The 16,638-nt window shown below is 41.6% G+C and overlaps 1 protein-coding gene across 1 annotated transcript in view; it reads left to right on the top strand.

Moving 5' to 3' along the window:
* The window catches only part of CRACR2A (calcium release activated channel regulator 2A), a 148,426-nt gene that overhangs the window by 48,629 nt on the left and 83,159 nt on the right, over nt 1-16,638 (top strand). The window contains exon 2 of the mRNA XM_063447792.1: nt 8,968-9,205. Coding sequence (XP_063303862.1) covers nt 9,011-9,205 — 195 coding nt within the window. The 5' untranslated portion in view covers nt 8,968-9,010. The remainder of the gene's footprint in view (nt 1-8,967; nt 9,206-16,638) is intronic.

Here is a 16,638-nt window from a genome sequence, read left to right as displayed (position 1 = left end):
AGTAAAGAAGGAAGTCTATGGATGGGGTAAAAGGGTGGGCCACTGATGCAAATCACATAACCAGAACTGCCAAAAGGGGCGAACATACCCAAAAAGGGGGCATGTTTGTGTCCCCATGTCTCCCAATCCCCTAGTGTCTGCTTCCCAATGTCTCCCAGTGTCCCCATGCCACTAGGACACTGGGGGACATTAAGAGATATTGGGACACTGGGATACGTGGGGACAGTGAGATACTAGGGAACACTGGGAGACCTGGGGACACAGACACTTGAGGAAACTGTGAGACATGGGGACACTGGGTGACTTTGAGACATGAGGGGACACTGGGAGACATGGGGCACTGATACACTGTGATACAAAGGGGACACTGGAGACTTTATAAAGACCTGGCTACAGGTCAAAACGTTGCGGTGTCCAAAAACCTGCTTAAATCTATCACAGTGAGTGCCTGAGATTTTTTTCTTTTATACTAGGGGACACTGAGACACTTGAGGGCACTGTGAGACATGGGGACACTGGAAGACTAAGGGACACTGGAAGACTAGGGGACACTGAGACACTAAGGACACTGAGAGACACCAGGGACACTGGGAGACATGGGGCACTGAGACACTGTGATCCTTTGCCCCCATCCAACAACTTACCTAAGCTATTGACTGTCTCTGCAGGCTCAGAGCTGCTGTCTGGACTCTCGCTCCCAGCGGATCAGTGAGGAGAACAGGGAGGGAGATGCTGTAACTTCTTATCCCTGCCTCTCTCCACACACACAGCGACCCCTACTGGCTGACGCTGGTCTTGCAGAATAATCTCTGTTTATACTGAGACTGACATTTGTATTACAGGTATTACTGCAATACCGGCACTGGCTAGGCAGGCTCAAATACCTGAGAAATACTTCTGAGAAATATCTTGCAACCCTAAGAAATACCTGAGAAATACCTGGCAACCCTAAGAGTAATGTGTAAAAAAAATATATATCAATGGGCCTATTCCATGGGTGTGGGCCTGGAACTGCAGCTCCATCAGCCCCTATGTTAATCCGGCCCTGGTGAGGGACAACATTAGTTTTGATAATATGTAAACATCATATACATATTTCTATTCAGTGATCAAGGGTGGTTAATGAATTAAAAATTTAATTCCAAAAGATTCACAGATTGTTGCAAATAGGTTTTATTCAGGATCAGGAGAACAAAATTATATACAAGGTTTCGACATCAAGCATTAATCATTTGATTTTGAATACAACTAAGGGACTGCAGATCCCTTCCATGGTGACCCAACCATGGTACTCTCTATTGGGTTCCCTGAGTGCAGCACTACCTTTGGAATTATTTAATGGATTAAAACATAATTAAGATTTTATAATATTCTAAGAGGGTTTTATTATGTGACATTGCAATGAAGTCTGTGCCATTCTGACATATTTCTGAAAACATGTCAAGTGTAATTGATAAAGAGCTTTATTGCTGTTTGGGTTAGCTATGTTCTAATAGAATGACCTCAAAAGGGTACACTGTGTAGTATTACATTAACAAGGGTGATTGACATCATACAGGTTTGCAAAGTACAACAAAAATGACAAAATAGAAGATTTTAAAAGTAGAGTGTTTTTAAAAGCAGTTAAAATTTAGAAAGGAAAATACAATTTGTATAATGTTACATATTCAGGCAGAACACATCACAGTCGTTAAACTTGCAGCTTGCAGCAGTGGATCTGTACATCTTCCTTTCTGGTAAGTTTCCCAATGACAAACAGCTAAAACAGACAAATTTGATCTTATAATAGGTCTACTGGAGTTGGATTTATTGTGAGTTAGTTGGTACTAGGCATGATGGGACATAGTATATGAAATACAGAATATGGCAAGTTTTAACATGGAAGTCCAATGTGCATAGTGTCACAAGAATATATAAAGCAAAGTAATGACATTGAATTATATAGCTTTACCATTTCATGCAAAATAAAAAGGATAATAATGGCAGATAGAACTTGGTCCAGTTGTACAACTGTCAAACAACTAAACATTAAATGGAAATATAAAAGCTTCCGATAATGAAATTCTATGAATAATTAGGCCATGTGATATGGCTTGCAGCAATCAATGAATGTTCAGAATATAATCCATAAATATGCAGAAAAAAAACCAACAAAAAAACAGAAAGAGGTTGGAAGAGAAGAACAGGGGGAGGTGTGAGAGGGTGTTGTTGAGGGAGACCATGACCATGACGACTGGTCACAGCTGGAGATAGATGAGTATACAAGACCTTTACTAGACTCAAACATTATTTACATCCAACAGATCTGAGGAATTAGTAGATAGGATTATGATGAAATCATCTGGCAGTGTTGTCTCCATGGTGGTTGGACACGTAATCCATCCAGGGATACCACATGCGAGATGAACATAGCTTCAGAGGCTTTCATTTCTTCAATTGTAGTGAACAATAGTTGAATGGAGGACTTTTCTGTGGATTTCCAAAACAAAGGGATTAGATATTTGGCAGCATTCAGTGAAAATCAAAGAATGTATTTTTTATATTTAGAAAGGGGTAGAGGGTGGAGGACATTCTCAGGTCGAAAGGGCAGACAACTGCCGGTATGTCTGAGATAGTATCTTTGACTTTCATCCAAAAAGAGGTGATGTATGGGTGCAGCATTTTTTTTTTTAAATTCTTTATTTTGGTTGCGCAGGTGAGTACAATAACAATATAGACACCACAACAGCGTACTCGTGCATATCAAACATTCAAAACAGTGGCATGGGCATTAGCGCATTTTTTTTTTTGATTACAGGCTTATTTCAAAAGCTGATCTCACAACATTGGTAGAAACAATCACATATGCTAAGAGTCATAGGCTTTATAAATTCAACGTTATACACTAACTTAGACGTTGTGTTGAGGGCAGGTAAGTAAATACGACAGGTCAGACAGTCCGGCAGTATGGTGTTTAGAGAGCTGCTAGTTAGCACAGTATGTTCAGTTAGTTCCTAATCTGTCCTGCCTCGATTATGTTAGTAGATATGCTATGAACATGCAGGTTTTCATAGTTGTACCAGTAGCTAATAATCAGGCACACTCAATTTTTGAGGAATCTAATCTGCATACATATTTAAGCACAGCAGCGGTCTGAGTGTGATGATGGTTAAGTAAGTTAGGCCAGGATATTCAGGTGGAGTAGGTACGATACACAGAAAGAAAATAAAACCCAAATAAGAAACATTTTGCCTATATTTGTGGCATACTGTCCACTATGTACGATTGAGACCTCACACAAAATGTGCCTAGGGAAGACAAAACAGTGTTACATAGGCTAAACAAGCTAGGCAGGCTAAACAATACCTGAGTGATTATAAGTGTACATGTCAATTCTGTAATATTTAATAGTAACAGGCGAAGCCCTACTATGCAGCATAACTTCGGCTTAAAGTGTTTTATTAAGCTGCAAACCGGCTAGACCTATTCGTCGATCTGGTAATATCATGGGATAGGCTAGTTGATTACCCAGGCTAGTGCTAAGCGCTAAGTTTATAGTAGCGATGTGTGCGAGGCCCAGAGGCAACCCTCAGAGAGGAGCCGGACACCTATCACCCAGCCCATGATAAATCAGCGTATATCTGAACGGGTCCCCTGCAGAGGTTTCTAGTCAGAGTGTGATATAGCTAAGCCGTTATGTGTGGGTAGATTAATTAAACAGTACGTTACAAAAACAGATCATAAACTATCTATCATTCGCCTGTCGCGGGGATGTGGGGCATGAAAAATGTAAATTAAAATTAAAATTAAAAATTGGCGGGACATAGTCCTCAATGGCTGCATTGATGTGATAGCATGACAGCAGTCCAGGCCGCCGTGCGGCAGGGAGAGTTGGTGAGTGTCAGCCTACACCAATGTTCAGCTCTGGCCGGGCACATACCGAAAAGTCCCCTGGGGTCTTGGCGTCGCCGAGCATGGTTGCTGTTCTAACAGTAACGGCAGGTGTATGACAGGAATTCCACCTAGTCTATGCTCCATTATTAGGTATATACAACGTGTTATTTAGGCTGTGGGCAACACAAATTATGCCTACATGAGAGAGGGAGAGGAAATAAACATGAGGGAGAAACAAGTTGGGTGCCATGTAGGCATGCAAAATAGGTGGCAGGTTATCTAAGAGCAAGTCTGATGCGTGCTTTGGGGCGCTATACTAATGTATAATGACTCATGGAGGTGCTGAAACATTTGGCAGTAAGCAGTAAACATTTAGTTGACAGTGTATATTACGTGAAAGTTCAATCTCGTCGGAAAGTCTCTTTTTAAGAGGTTGCAGTGTAGTATGGACAGCGTCCATAGAAAAAGAGGCTTCAAGCTTGTACCCCATAAATGTCCTCTGTTTAGGTGGTGACCGCGGCATATGTGACCGGCGTGAGGTTCCGAGGAACGAACGGGGCGCTGGCTGCCGGGTTCCAACTGTGAGTCGGAGTGGTAGTGGCTTTGGGGCCCGCCTGGAGAAGTGAGTCGCATGTTAGGCCCAAAGTCTGTAGCAGGTCTGCTGCATCCTGTGGGTCGTGGATTTGGTGGATTGTTTCTCCACGCTGCACTTGGAGTGAGCTGGGGAACCGCCAGCGGTACGGAATGTTATGTTGCTGGAGTGTGGTAGTGAGGGGTCGGAGTGATCTTCTCCACGCCAGGGTGCCCCCTGACAGGTCCTCGAAGAATGTCAGTTTTGCGCTCTCAAATTGTAAGGGGGTTTTTCCCCGGAGGGCGGTTAGGACCGTTGCCTTGTCTGCTCCGTTTTTAAAGGTAAGTATAGTGTCTCTGGTGGCTGATTTAGGGGCTTTGGCTGGTTTTGGGATCCGGAAGATGTTTGTGGGTATGACAGAGGTACGGTTACCTGAAGGGAGTATGCTGGTTAGGAGGCGATCGATTTTACGCGGGACTTCTGTCTCCGGCAGCTCGTCCGGAAGCCCTCTGATTTTAACATTGCATCGCCTTTTCGTATCCTCCTGGGCATCTAAGCGCCGTTCCAGCAACGCGTGTTTATGGTGCAGCTCTTTCAGCTCGCCCCGCAGCGTGGCGATAGTGCTCTCGTGCTTTTGGGTGGAGGCCTCTAGCACCGTGATACGGCCTGTCAGGCCTTGTAGTTCGCCCCTCAAGGCCGCGGTATCAGTGAGGATATTATGTTGTAGGTCCGCCAGCAGGGCTTTTAGCACCCCAGTGGTCACAAGCTCGGCATCAGGGTCCTTCTTTGCAGTGCTTGGGGTTTGCTTTGGCTTCGGGTCAGGAGTTAGGGGGTAGTCTTCTTCTGCTTCATCGGAATACTCGTCCGAGAAGTCCGTACAACCTCCGTGGAGCGCCGCCATATTGGCTTCGCTCGGGCCGTGTGCTCGCCTCCACATTTCCCCGATTGTGAGTCCTGGGGCTGTCATTTCTGTCGCCTTCTTTCTGTGTTTGCGACCCATTTGTCGTGTGGGATACCTGCGTGCAGGCTGCGGTCAGCGGTGGTAAGTTTTGACGATTTAAGTGTGTTTTTTTTTGGTTTCAGCACTGAGCTCCTGAGATGTGCGACTGTTCACCTCGATACGCCAACCGGAAACACATGGGTGCAGCATTTTAAAGTTGAGGGGTAATTTGACTATAGGTTATTACAGCATGGCTTGGGGTTAACACAGCAGGCATGGCATTTATAAATATAGTTGAATCTATCAGAGATTTGGAGTCACATTTTGATTTATAAGTGTTCCGATTTTACTTAGATTGTGGTGTAGGGCTCGTTTGAGGAGGGGCTTAAGTCAACACATGCAGAAGTAAAATGAGTAAATTAAATTTACTCTTGAGCTAAAGCCCCTGGTCTTTTTGCCTGCATGCAATGCACACAATGCTATGAAAGGAGATGCCGTCAAAGGACCTATTTACTTATATGTTAGCCTTACGAACTAATACACAATCTGGCTAGAAAACTTAGAGACAGAATTTGTTTGACCCCAACTAAGGGCTCTCAGAATAAACAGCTACTAATGCCTGAATTTCCTTAGCAGGGAATAATATCTCGTGCCTGAAAAAATACAGGACACAATGAATACATTATATCTCCTGCTGGTAAAATCACCTAAAATTTGTGATAAAAAAATAAATAAGATTTTTATTTTCCTAGTAGGAAAATTCAGAGTGAATATTAAAAATACAAATATTCCAGTTGAAGAGAGATTTCCTGCATCAAACCTGTCCAATGGTCAGAAAATAAATCATTGTGTAGTAAATGATTCAAAGCTGCTACAAAGAGGAAGCACTAGCTGCAGCCCATCCCTACTTACTAACTGCTTGAGGGCAAATTGAACCTTTCATGCGAAGTGCCCATTATTAGCAATGATGGGATTAACAAGAATGGCTCCAATCCCTTCCTTCCCTCCTTGTATCTGTTACAAGTTATTCTTAGTTTGACATTGAACAATGTATGTGGTAAATGATAGTATACCTCACAGTATAAGCAGAATCAGGTAAAATGTGATCAACAACTATTGTCCATGTTAGTTACTTGTGCAGCATGGCACATAAGTTTGCTAGAGATTGTACTGCCATTTCTAACAGGGTTATTTGCTAAAGTGAACATTTCAGGGAATGCTTTCTGTGTGGGTCTCATGATTTGTTTGCGCTATGATGGCTGAATATAGTTCCATAGTGGGAATAAAATCAAGATGGTGGGACAGGACCATGAAAAAAGAGACTGTCCCATCTAAAGCAGGACAGTTGAGATGCATTTTATGGCCTTTTAAGGACACTCCACTTCCCTCAAAAATAAATAAATAAATCACAGTTTACTAAATAGATCATACTGAAAACATAAATTCATTTAATTATCCATTTTTATTATTGGGGGAATATATCTAAAAGGAGGTGCAAAAACTGCAAATTTCTTGTCTGAAACCTTTACAAGCCCTCCTCTTCTAACCCAGCCTAGACTTTCTGTGGTTGTAAAATGAGACTTCCCAATGCAGCTCAATGAGAAGTCTTTGGAAGACTCCACTGAGGTAAACAACCAGGAAGTACCAGGACTTGGTTATCCGATTGACAGCAAGGGGGTGTCACAAGGTTAATTTATAAAAGTGCCAATTTCTATTCAAATCTACACTTATTATTAAAAACAAAAGGAAACATTTAAATTTAATGGGACACTCCAGACCCCTAAAGCATTTCCCCTAACGCACTTCAGCCACTTTGACTTCCCTGCAATAATCACATTAGTGAATAAACCTACAAAAGTCTTCCAGAAATAAGACTCAATTTACGGGGTTACTTGCTAAATGTATTTATTCAAAGTGAATTTTAAATTAAGTTTAAAATCTAGGCCTCAATTTAATATTGTTGGATAAGCTTTCCAAACTATTTAACATTTTTGGATAAAGTTAAAAAATGATTTAATATTATGAAAATTATTTGCCAATATTTTTTTATATATTGATATACTTTTTTAATATATGGTTTTTGACATTTTTATATTTTGAAAAAAAAATAATTTTAAATGTTTATCCAAAAATCTTTTTGACTATTTTGAACTTAAAATTAAAGTTTACTTTTCATTTTTACTCTACTGAATAATCCTGCTAGTGTTGAGAGGTACAATATAGAATAAGTCAAATACCTAGCATTCACAGATTTCTAAGGATTATGCACTTAGATTTTGGGATATCACACAGATAACGAAATACAATCAGAATACAAATGTTGACTGCCACTAAAGTAAAAATTCAAAGTGAATTTGAATTTGAGGGAAGAGTAGTCAAACTGAAAGCAAGACCTGACTTGGATGATTTTTCCAATTTGGTAATTTGTACCTTAAATGTAAAATTCCCTTTGAGTATTCATTTTAGTAAATATTCTTGTTAGTGTCTTTGTAAAGTTATATTCTTACATAGTGGCAGAACTAAAGTAGAGTGTGTATGGACTGTTGCTATTGGAATGCAGTAGTGTACTACTTTTGTGTAGTTTTTGCATTTAAATACAGAGATGTGATTGTGTGTAGTGTTTCTGTTTAATTGCAGTCTTGTGCTGTATGTAGTGTTGGATATTAAATGCGGTTGTACTTTGTGTGTAGTATCGGTGTTTGAATGAATTGGTGTGTTTATACTGTTTGTGTTTGATTGCAGGAATGTGTTTGCATGTTGTGTTTGTTTGCTAAGATGTATGCACATACCTTGACACATACATACTTACAAAGACTGACGCTCACTTTCTCCTAGTAATGCTGATGTACATGCGCCACTACACGACCCCCTGAGAGTGCGGGCTGCTGTGCAGCTGCACCAACGGTAGTTCCGCTGCTGCTTTATATACATATTCCCTTATCTTTTTTTGTTGTTGCTTTCTTTGAATCAATAGCAACAATGGAGGTTTATTCCAGGTTGATCTTAATGGACTTGAGTATTTTTTAAAACTAGATTATTATGTAATTATATTGTTAAACAGCCATACAAAGGGGTTATGTGTACATGCCCATGTACCGAATTGCAAGTGATGCAATATGGGTGAACATATACATACCTTAGTTACAATAAAAGTATAGGAACGTTATATGTAAATAATATTTTATTTGTATTTTTATGAGCACAATGAATAGGTAAATTGTATTGAACAGTAAGAGCAGACAGGTTCATCTTATCACATATTTATTTATGAAATATGTATGTGTAATGTGGCAGGGAAGAAAAATATAGATAATTGCAAAGATAATAAAATATATATTGAAAAATATGTTTTGCTACCTAGAATATGGACTGATTGCTTTTCCTTCTTTTTCTTCAGCTGCTGTGTTCTGCTTGTATGTTGGTCCAGTTTATTAGAGCTAGAGAGCGAGACAGGGGTTTACAAAAAGCCCTTTTCTTCTCTGAGGGTTTGGTGGCTAATTAAAGAGGTGGTTGCTAAGTGATGAGAAGTAGCATCACCGTGAGTCGCTTATGTACTTTCTCTTCTTTTACCAACAATATTCAGATTCTGGACCACAATTCAGATACACTGGGATAGTCAATGTGCAATGGCAGCTCTTGAAAATACTGCACCTGTTCAAGACAACAATAATGACAAAGACAGAACTTCAGACGGTGCTCCAAAATGTGGCTTTAAAAGAGGATCTGATCCAGGAACACATACTATGCTAGGGAAAGCATATGAGTTTTTCCAAATATGTGACATAGAAGATAAGGGCTTCATCACACGGCATGACATGCAGGTACATCCTCCACATATCTTTGGGTCTTTAAGTATTATTTACAGATCTATCTATCTATCTTTCTGTCGGTCTGTCTGTCTGTCATAACAATATATGTTAGCCTGCTAAGTTTTTGACAAAGTAAGAAAAATTTAATATAGAAAGGACGATTGTAATATAAGATTATCTTTAGAATGACTTGTTGCAACATCTTACAAACTGTAAACAAACATACATTATAATCCAAGTCACATTTTAATTAAAGTGTTGTGTATAATTAAGATAAAGTAATTTTACGTTTTACTTCTTTACAAATTGAATGACATAATCTGGGCATATTGTTTTACTAAAATATTAATTAATTTCCTTCCTGGGAATATTCCAAGGCATCTAGTATAATTTGCATTTAGTTGTTTCATTATCACCTTGGCATTTTATAAAAATGTTACAATGTGTTTTTTTCAGTACACACTAAATAAAAAAATAAAAAGGTGGTTATTTGTTATGTCCAATTTTGTGGCAAAGTGATTAATGTGAAGTAATCAGCAGTAATATTTCACTGGTTTCTATACTGATTGCTCCCCATTTTCCATTTGTTCTTCCTGACAAGTACTTCAATCATACATTACCTGACACATCATACTATATCCAACTTGTGTATTTGGCTTCAAATTAATTGCAATTTGTCAAAATTATGGGTGATCAGTGGGTCGCGTGAATTACAGAACTCCAAAGGAAGGGCGTATCACGAAGCAAACAACAGGGACAATGGACAAACAGTTTTGTTGATTCCTAATTCAGTGTCCCGTCTGTGGCGGCAAAAGACGACTGATGGTTAAAGGGCAACCACTAAAAAAACTATATTTATATATTTACTAACCATATAATATATAAATATAGATTTTTGTATTGCTTCTCCTGTTTTTCCCTCTATTGGTTACTTTTTCTCACTTGATATGTGAACCAAATCACAGGATAACACACCTATCAGTGTACTGCGCTATATATACACAATATTTTTATTATGTATATATTTTGCAACATACTGATTGGGCCATTTCCAAGCTCTTTTCGATCGTCTGAATTGTTATTTGTTGATGATTGCATGGTTAAAATCTATCCAAACTGAAACCTCATGGACCAATTTTGGACTACCTAAAATTGAAAATTATTTTTGGGGATGATTTGTTTGTTGGACCAAATTTTTTCACCATGCACAAATCTATATATACATCCTATTAGCGTAGAATAGATCATATGAGGTCTCCATGTGGTAAAACAGGTTTTTCTCTATTCCTCTGTAGCTAGTGTGCGTATCCACTGGACTTTTGTCAAATGCAGAATACGTTTCTATTGAAAGTTTTTTTTTTCAGGAATGGATCTCTTTTTGTCATGCACATATGAAGCCCAGCTTTGCTCCAATCTCAGGATCTCTCGGAAATATAACTTTACTAAGAGGGTAGATAATGCCAGGGACTAATGAAAGTATTTTAAAGAAATTGGGCAGACTAGATGGGCCGAATGGTTCTTATCTGCCGTCACATTATATGTGTCTATGTTTCTATCTCAGTAGCTACCTCAGAGCTATCATTGACCTCTAGGATGCTACTCTGACCAATAACAGTCTAAATTAGAATTTTGTTGGAGAGACTTCTCTTGGCAACTTTGCTGTTGTGCCATGAGATTTCTGTTGTTTTTTTCCCTTTTTTTAAACAAAAGATTTATTGGTTTTAGAGGAGATGTTTCAATGTTGGCTATTTTTCTATGACTCAACTCTAATTGGGCTTTCTAAAGAACTGTATCTGGGACTTGTTTTGATTGGTCCCTTGTCTTCATAACTCTGTTTAGATTTGCTCTCTAAGAAATCATTGGGTATTTGAGAAACCGGGGTGTTTATAGTGAGATCGCATGATGATTTAATTCTATGTAAGTGGGCTTTATTGAACTAGTTATTTAACTTATTTAGCTTTTTGGGGGGGTTTCACAGCAATAGGTGTGAATAATTATGCAACTAACAAATGCATGTTTTTTTCATAGAATTAAGGTTTTTGTTACAATAAAAGTATTGTGCGGGGCGTGGCCACGACCGGGATGCAAACGGACGCATAAGAACAGAGCTCCGCTCAACTAACGGCAAATCAGCCTGAATCCAACCAGGTAGCGACGGCTACAGCACCTCTAAGGGCACTTACCGACTGCCTGCACCCTCGAGCACCCATGGCGAGCAAATCCGCTCGTAAATCTAAGGGCAAAACGCCCTCACTGCAGATCGCGGCCTTTTCCCCGCCAAACAAGCGCTTCCAAGATGGCGCCGGAAGCGAGCGTTCTCCTTACTCGGAATCAGAGCGCAGTGAGTCTGGACGGAGTGATATCACCTCAATATCGCGGACCACTGCCCTACAAGCTGAGGAAACCAATATCCTTAAGCTGCTAGAAGACCTAAAAGCCACCATCAGGTCAGACTTTCAGAAATTAGCAGCAGACATAAGAAAGGATGTTCAAGCTATAGGGGAAAGAACAGCTCACTTAGAAGATAAGACAGAGGAGATCATAGAGGCTCACAATAATCTGGCTGATGCCTATGATACCTTCTCTGCAAAATTGCAAGCGCTCGATACCAAAATCACAGATATGGAAGACAGAACCCGCAGGAATAACATCCGCCTGCGCGGTATTCCAGAGGAGGTCAGGGCCCAGGATTTAAAGCCGTACTTGACACAGCTATTTCAAACCCTGCTGCCAGAGGCTTCCCATCAAGAACTGGAGCTAGACAGGGCTCACAGGCTCATGAAACCACGAAATATACCCGCGGCGGTACCCAGGGACGCTATAGTCCGGGTCCACTTCTTCGCCACCAAGGAGAGGCTGATGCAAGCGGCCAGAGAACCAGCGCGTCTGACAGGGAAATATACAGGCCTTCAACTTTTTGCAGACCTATCACCGGCTACGCTAGCAAAAAGGAGATCCTTTGGTACCATCACTAAAGCACTGAGAGAGGTGCAAATTCCTTATAAATGGGGTTTTCCCACCCGTCTCATCATTCACAAGAACGGAGCAGACAAGATCGTTGCATCGCCGGAGGAAGGAAGAAGACTATTGACTCAGTGGAATATCCCCTTCCAAGCAGAGGTACCAGTGATCAGAGATCCGGAGCCGGCGGCTACCAGAATCGCAGGGGATTGGCAGAAAGTAGCATCCGCTAAGTGAACCATCATTTTGGAACTGTCAAACGACGAGTTCGAGCTATGCAGGGAACCACGGAGAGGGTGTAGTATTATTTACTGACAATCTGATATTCTTGTCTGTTTGGGTTTTTTTTTCTATTGTAGCATTGCAAAAAAAAAAAACAAAAAAAAAAAAAAGGAAAGGGAAAAAAAAGAAAAAGGGAGGAAAAAAAAAGAGAAAATGTTATAACAAAACTGTAAAAAAAAAAAAAAAGTATTAGAGAGAAAAAAAAAAAGAGGAAAAAAGGAAAAGAAAGAGACGGAAGTGCCTATACAATCACGAGACTGTTGCTACTCACCAGAAGGCCGTACTAAGCGGAACTTCGTGCGAAGGCTTTAGTACGCACGCCTTTGTTACTCTCCTACCCACGTCCCCACTAGGCTCACTAGAGAGCCAATGCGGTGTGGTACGACCACACTGTCAAAATGTTTGTCCCTGATCAACACGCAGATGTCTCGGATGAGGCTATCTGGAGTGGGGGGACACCTGTATATAGTTAATTTTTGGTTTATTGCTTTTTATTTCTGTTTACTTCTATTATCACTCCTTTTTTCAGTGGGAACAATGTATATTTATGGCTGGTATGACCTGTATGCTTATATGTCTAATGAGGGTGATGTAAGGTTATGGCAATGTGGGAAAAGAATGATGATCTACCCTGTAAGGGGGCCATTGGGCCCTAAGGTCAGCTCTTAAAACCCCTCCTCACGATGGTGCTTACCATTTTCTCACTTAACACAAAAGGGCTAAACTCTCCACACAAGCGACGCCTGGCACTACAGGAAGCAAAAAGGGCACGAGCCCACATAGCTTTTTACCAGGAAACACATTTTAAATGGGGTCACAGACCTAAATTCAATTCTCAACAATTCCCGATTGACTTCCACTCCTGTTATGCTAAAAAAAAAAGGGGAGTCTCCATCCTTGTTAGCAAAGATGTTGCCTTTACACTGGTGGCAAAACACACAGACAAACATGGCAGATATCTGATAATTCAATGCACAATTAACAACGCACATTTCACACTAGTGAACATTTATGGACCACACACTGACCAACCGGCCTTTCTAGACACGCTTTTCCAAAAAATTGAGGAAAAGAAGCTGGGGGAGGTGATCATAGGTGGGGACACCAATTTTATTCTGGATGACCACTTAGACACCAGGTCCTTAGGGACGGCAGTTCACACCACCGCGACATATAGAGCCCCCACAACGAGGAAACTGAATCAAATCCTCTTAACTCATGGATATATCGACCCGTGGAGGGTGACGCATCCGTTGGAACGGGACTACTCGTTTCATTCGCTTGCACACAACTCCTACTCACGGATCGACCGATTTCTATTACACAATTCAATGATATTAAGGGTACAGGAGACGGGAGTGGGTTTGATTTCTTGGTCAGACCATGCGCCGGTAACGCTCACATTAGGAGAACAATTTCCTAGCAGGGGTAGAGGTTCCTGGCGCATGAATGAACACCTACTCACAAATCCACAAATCCTAGCAAATATCCGAGAGGAGTTGAACCTGTACTTCCATACGAACCAACTGCCGGCCACGAAGCCAGACCTACTCTGGTTGGCCCACAAAGCCTACATCAGAGGGGTTTTAATTAAACATGCCAGCTATGCTAAAGCCAAACGGCTGCAAAATTACTTGTCACTTACTAAACAATTGACGGAATTGTCCGCACTAAACAAAGTAGACCCATCCCCCAACCGTGCGAAGGAACTTAAACACATACAACGCCAACTAGAAGAATTAGAACTGGCCAAAACAAACTTCATACTGCGAAGGTTTAAACAGCGCTTCTTTGAGCAAGGGAATAGAGCGGGAGCCCTCTTAGCCTCACAACTGAAAAAAAAAGCACTAGCCACTAAGATTGCATACATACACACAGCGCAAGGAGACAAAATATTAAACCCAGATACAATTGTACAGGAATTCGCCAGATATTACGGCTCACTGTACAATCTAAAAGAGGACCCTTCGACCCATGTCCCAACTCTAGATGAGATCAATACGTTCCTAGATAAGTCCCACCTGCCCAGATTACAGGAAGAAGACACGCAGACACTCATAACGCCTATTACGCTAGAGGAGTTACAGACTCACATAAGAGACCTACCTGCGGCAAAAAGTCCTGGCCCAGATGGTCTCCCGGCCATATATTATAAGACGTTCCTGGACCAACTAAGTCCCTCACTACTAGCCTTATTGAATGACAGCTTCCAAAAAGGCACCCTTCCTAAGGAAATGCTCTTAGCCCACATAGCTACGTTACCGAAGCCGGGTAAAAAACCGACTGCTTGCCCGAATTTCCGGCCAATATCACTCCTTAACATAGATACAAAACTATATGCTAAAATCATAGCAAGTAGACTTAGCTCAATCATACCCAAACTCATACATTACAATCAATCAGGCTTCACCAAAGGGAGACAGGGGTCGGACAATTCCAGACATATCCTGAATGTGATACATCACATCGGGGAGACGTCTAGTGAGGGCCTTCTCTTAGCGCTGGACGCGGAGAAGGCCTTCGACAGGCTAAATTGGTTATACATGAAGGAGGTGATGAGACGATTCGGACTCCCCCCTCCGCTTATCACTGCCATAATGGCACTATACACAAACCCTACAGCGAGTGTTTCTAATGCGGGCTTTGTCTCCTCCCCCTTTGCCATCACTAATGGGACTAGGCAGGGATGCCCCCTGTCCCCCCTCTTGTTTATTCTGTGTCTGGAGCCTCTAGCTCAAATCATTAGAGATTCACAAAACATTACCGGCATATCAATTGGGGACCAAACACACAAACTTTCGCTCTTCGCGGATGACATCATACTTACACTTTCCTGCCCAGAGAGATCCCTTCCCGAACTGATAGACTTGTTACGCACCTTTGGACAAGTGTCCTATTATAAGCTCAATGCGGGCAAAACGCAGGCACTGCCTATTAATATACCAAAAAACAAACGGGAGATCCTGGCCAAGCTCTTCCAATTTGATTGGAGAGAGGACTATGTAACCTACCTAGGAGTGAAAATAACCAAATCCATTAACACTTTGATGCAGTACAACCATGTCCCAATGTTGGCAGCCCTACGACAGGAGTTAGGGGGGTGGAGAGATGTCCGAATCTCATGGCTAGGCCGCATAAATGCACTTAAAATGATGTCGCTGCCTAAGTTGCTGTATATTTTTAGGATGCTCCCCATAAAAATTCCGAAAAGCTATTGTGCGAAAGCACAAAAAATATTTATGGATTTTATTTGGTTCAGAGGTAGAGCCCGAGTGGCAAGAGAGGTGTTACAGAGACCATTCAGGGAAGGGGGTATGGGGGTGCCTCAGATATGGGAATATAGCAGAGCGGCTTTACTAGCCCAAGCAATCAATCTCCACGCACCAATTGGCCTGTTAAGCTGGGTGGACATGGAACGAAAACAAATGGTGGGAGACGCTTTATTAGCACATATGTGGACACCCCCCAACCTGAGAACCTCACAACCTCATTTATACTCGACCACAAGGGCATCGTTAGATGTGTGGTCCACCTTTCATAAAAAACAATCACAGCCTAAATTTCACAAAATGGCGCCTTTGGCTGCCCTAAAGGCCATATCTCCATGGCTTTCAATTCGACAATGGGAAATTAAGGGGATCACGAATATATCACAACTACTCCTAGGGGGAGAGCTCCTCCCATTCCCAACCTTACAAGAAACATATCAACTGCCAACGAAATTTACATTCGCATACTTGCAACTTAAAGGGGTGATACTAGAACATGTTGATTATAGGAGAAAAGATACCAACCCCATGGATAGTGATACACAGCTACTGCTAGATTCATGCTGGACTGCACCGATGAAGCCCAAACTCCTTTCTCGTTGCTATAGAGCCCTTGCCGTCCCGGGGTCCGGAAAACCCATGACACTAGAGTCGCAATGGGAGAAAGAATCTGGTAAAATAGTCTCCCAGGAAAGGTGGATAAAACGACTAAATGCACTAAGGGGTGTTACCAGGTGCTATACACTAATCGAGGCTCATCGAAAGCTTGTTTACCGCTGGTACCTTACCCCTGACAGACTAAGCCGGATGTATGGAGGAGCGTCGGCAACATGTTGGCGATGCGGCCTAGAGAGGGGCACCATGACCCACGTATGGTGGAACTGTCGTGCAGTTCAACCGTTGTGGAAAGTGGTGGCGGAGCTGGTGGAAACA

Source organism: Pelobates fuscus, chromosome 3 (assembly GCF_036172605.1).
Source record: "Pelobates fuscus isolate aPelFus1 chromosome 3, aPelFus1.pri, whole genome shotgun sequence".
NCBI classification, from domain to species: domain Eukaryota; kingdom Metazoa; phylum Chordata; class Amphibia; order Anura; family Pelobatidae; genus Pelobates; species Pelobates fuscus.
This window is presented reverse-complemented; position numbering and strand designations above follow the sequence as displayed.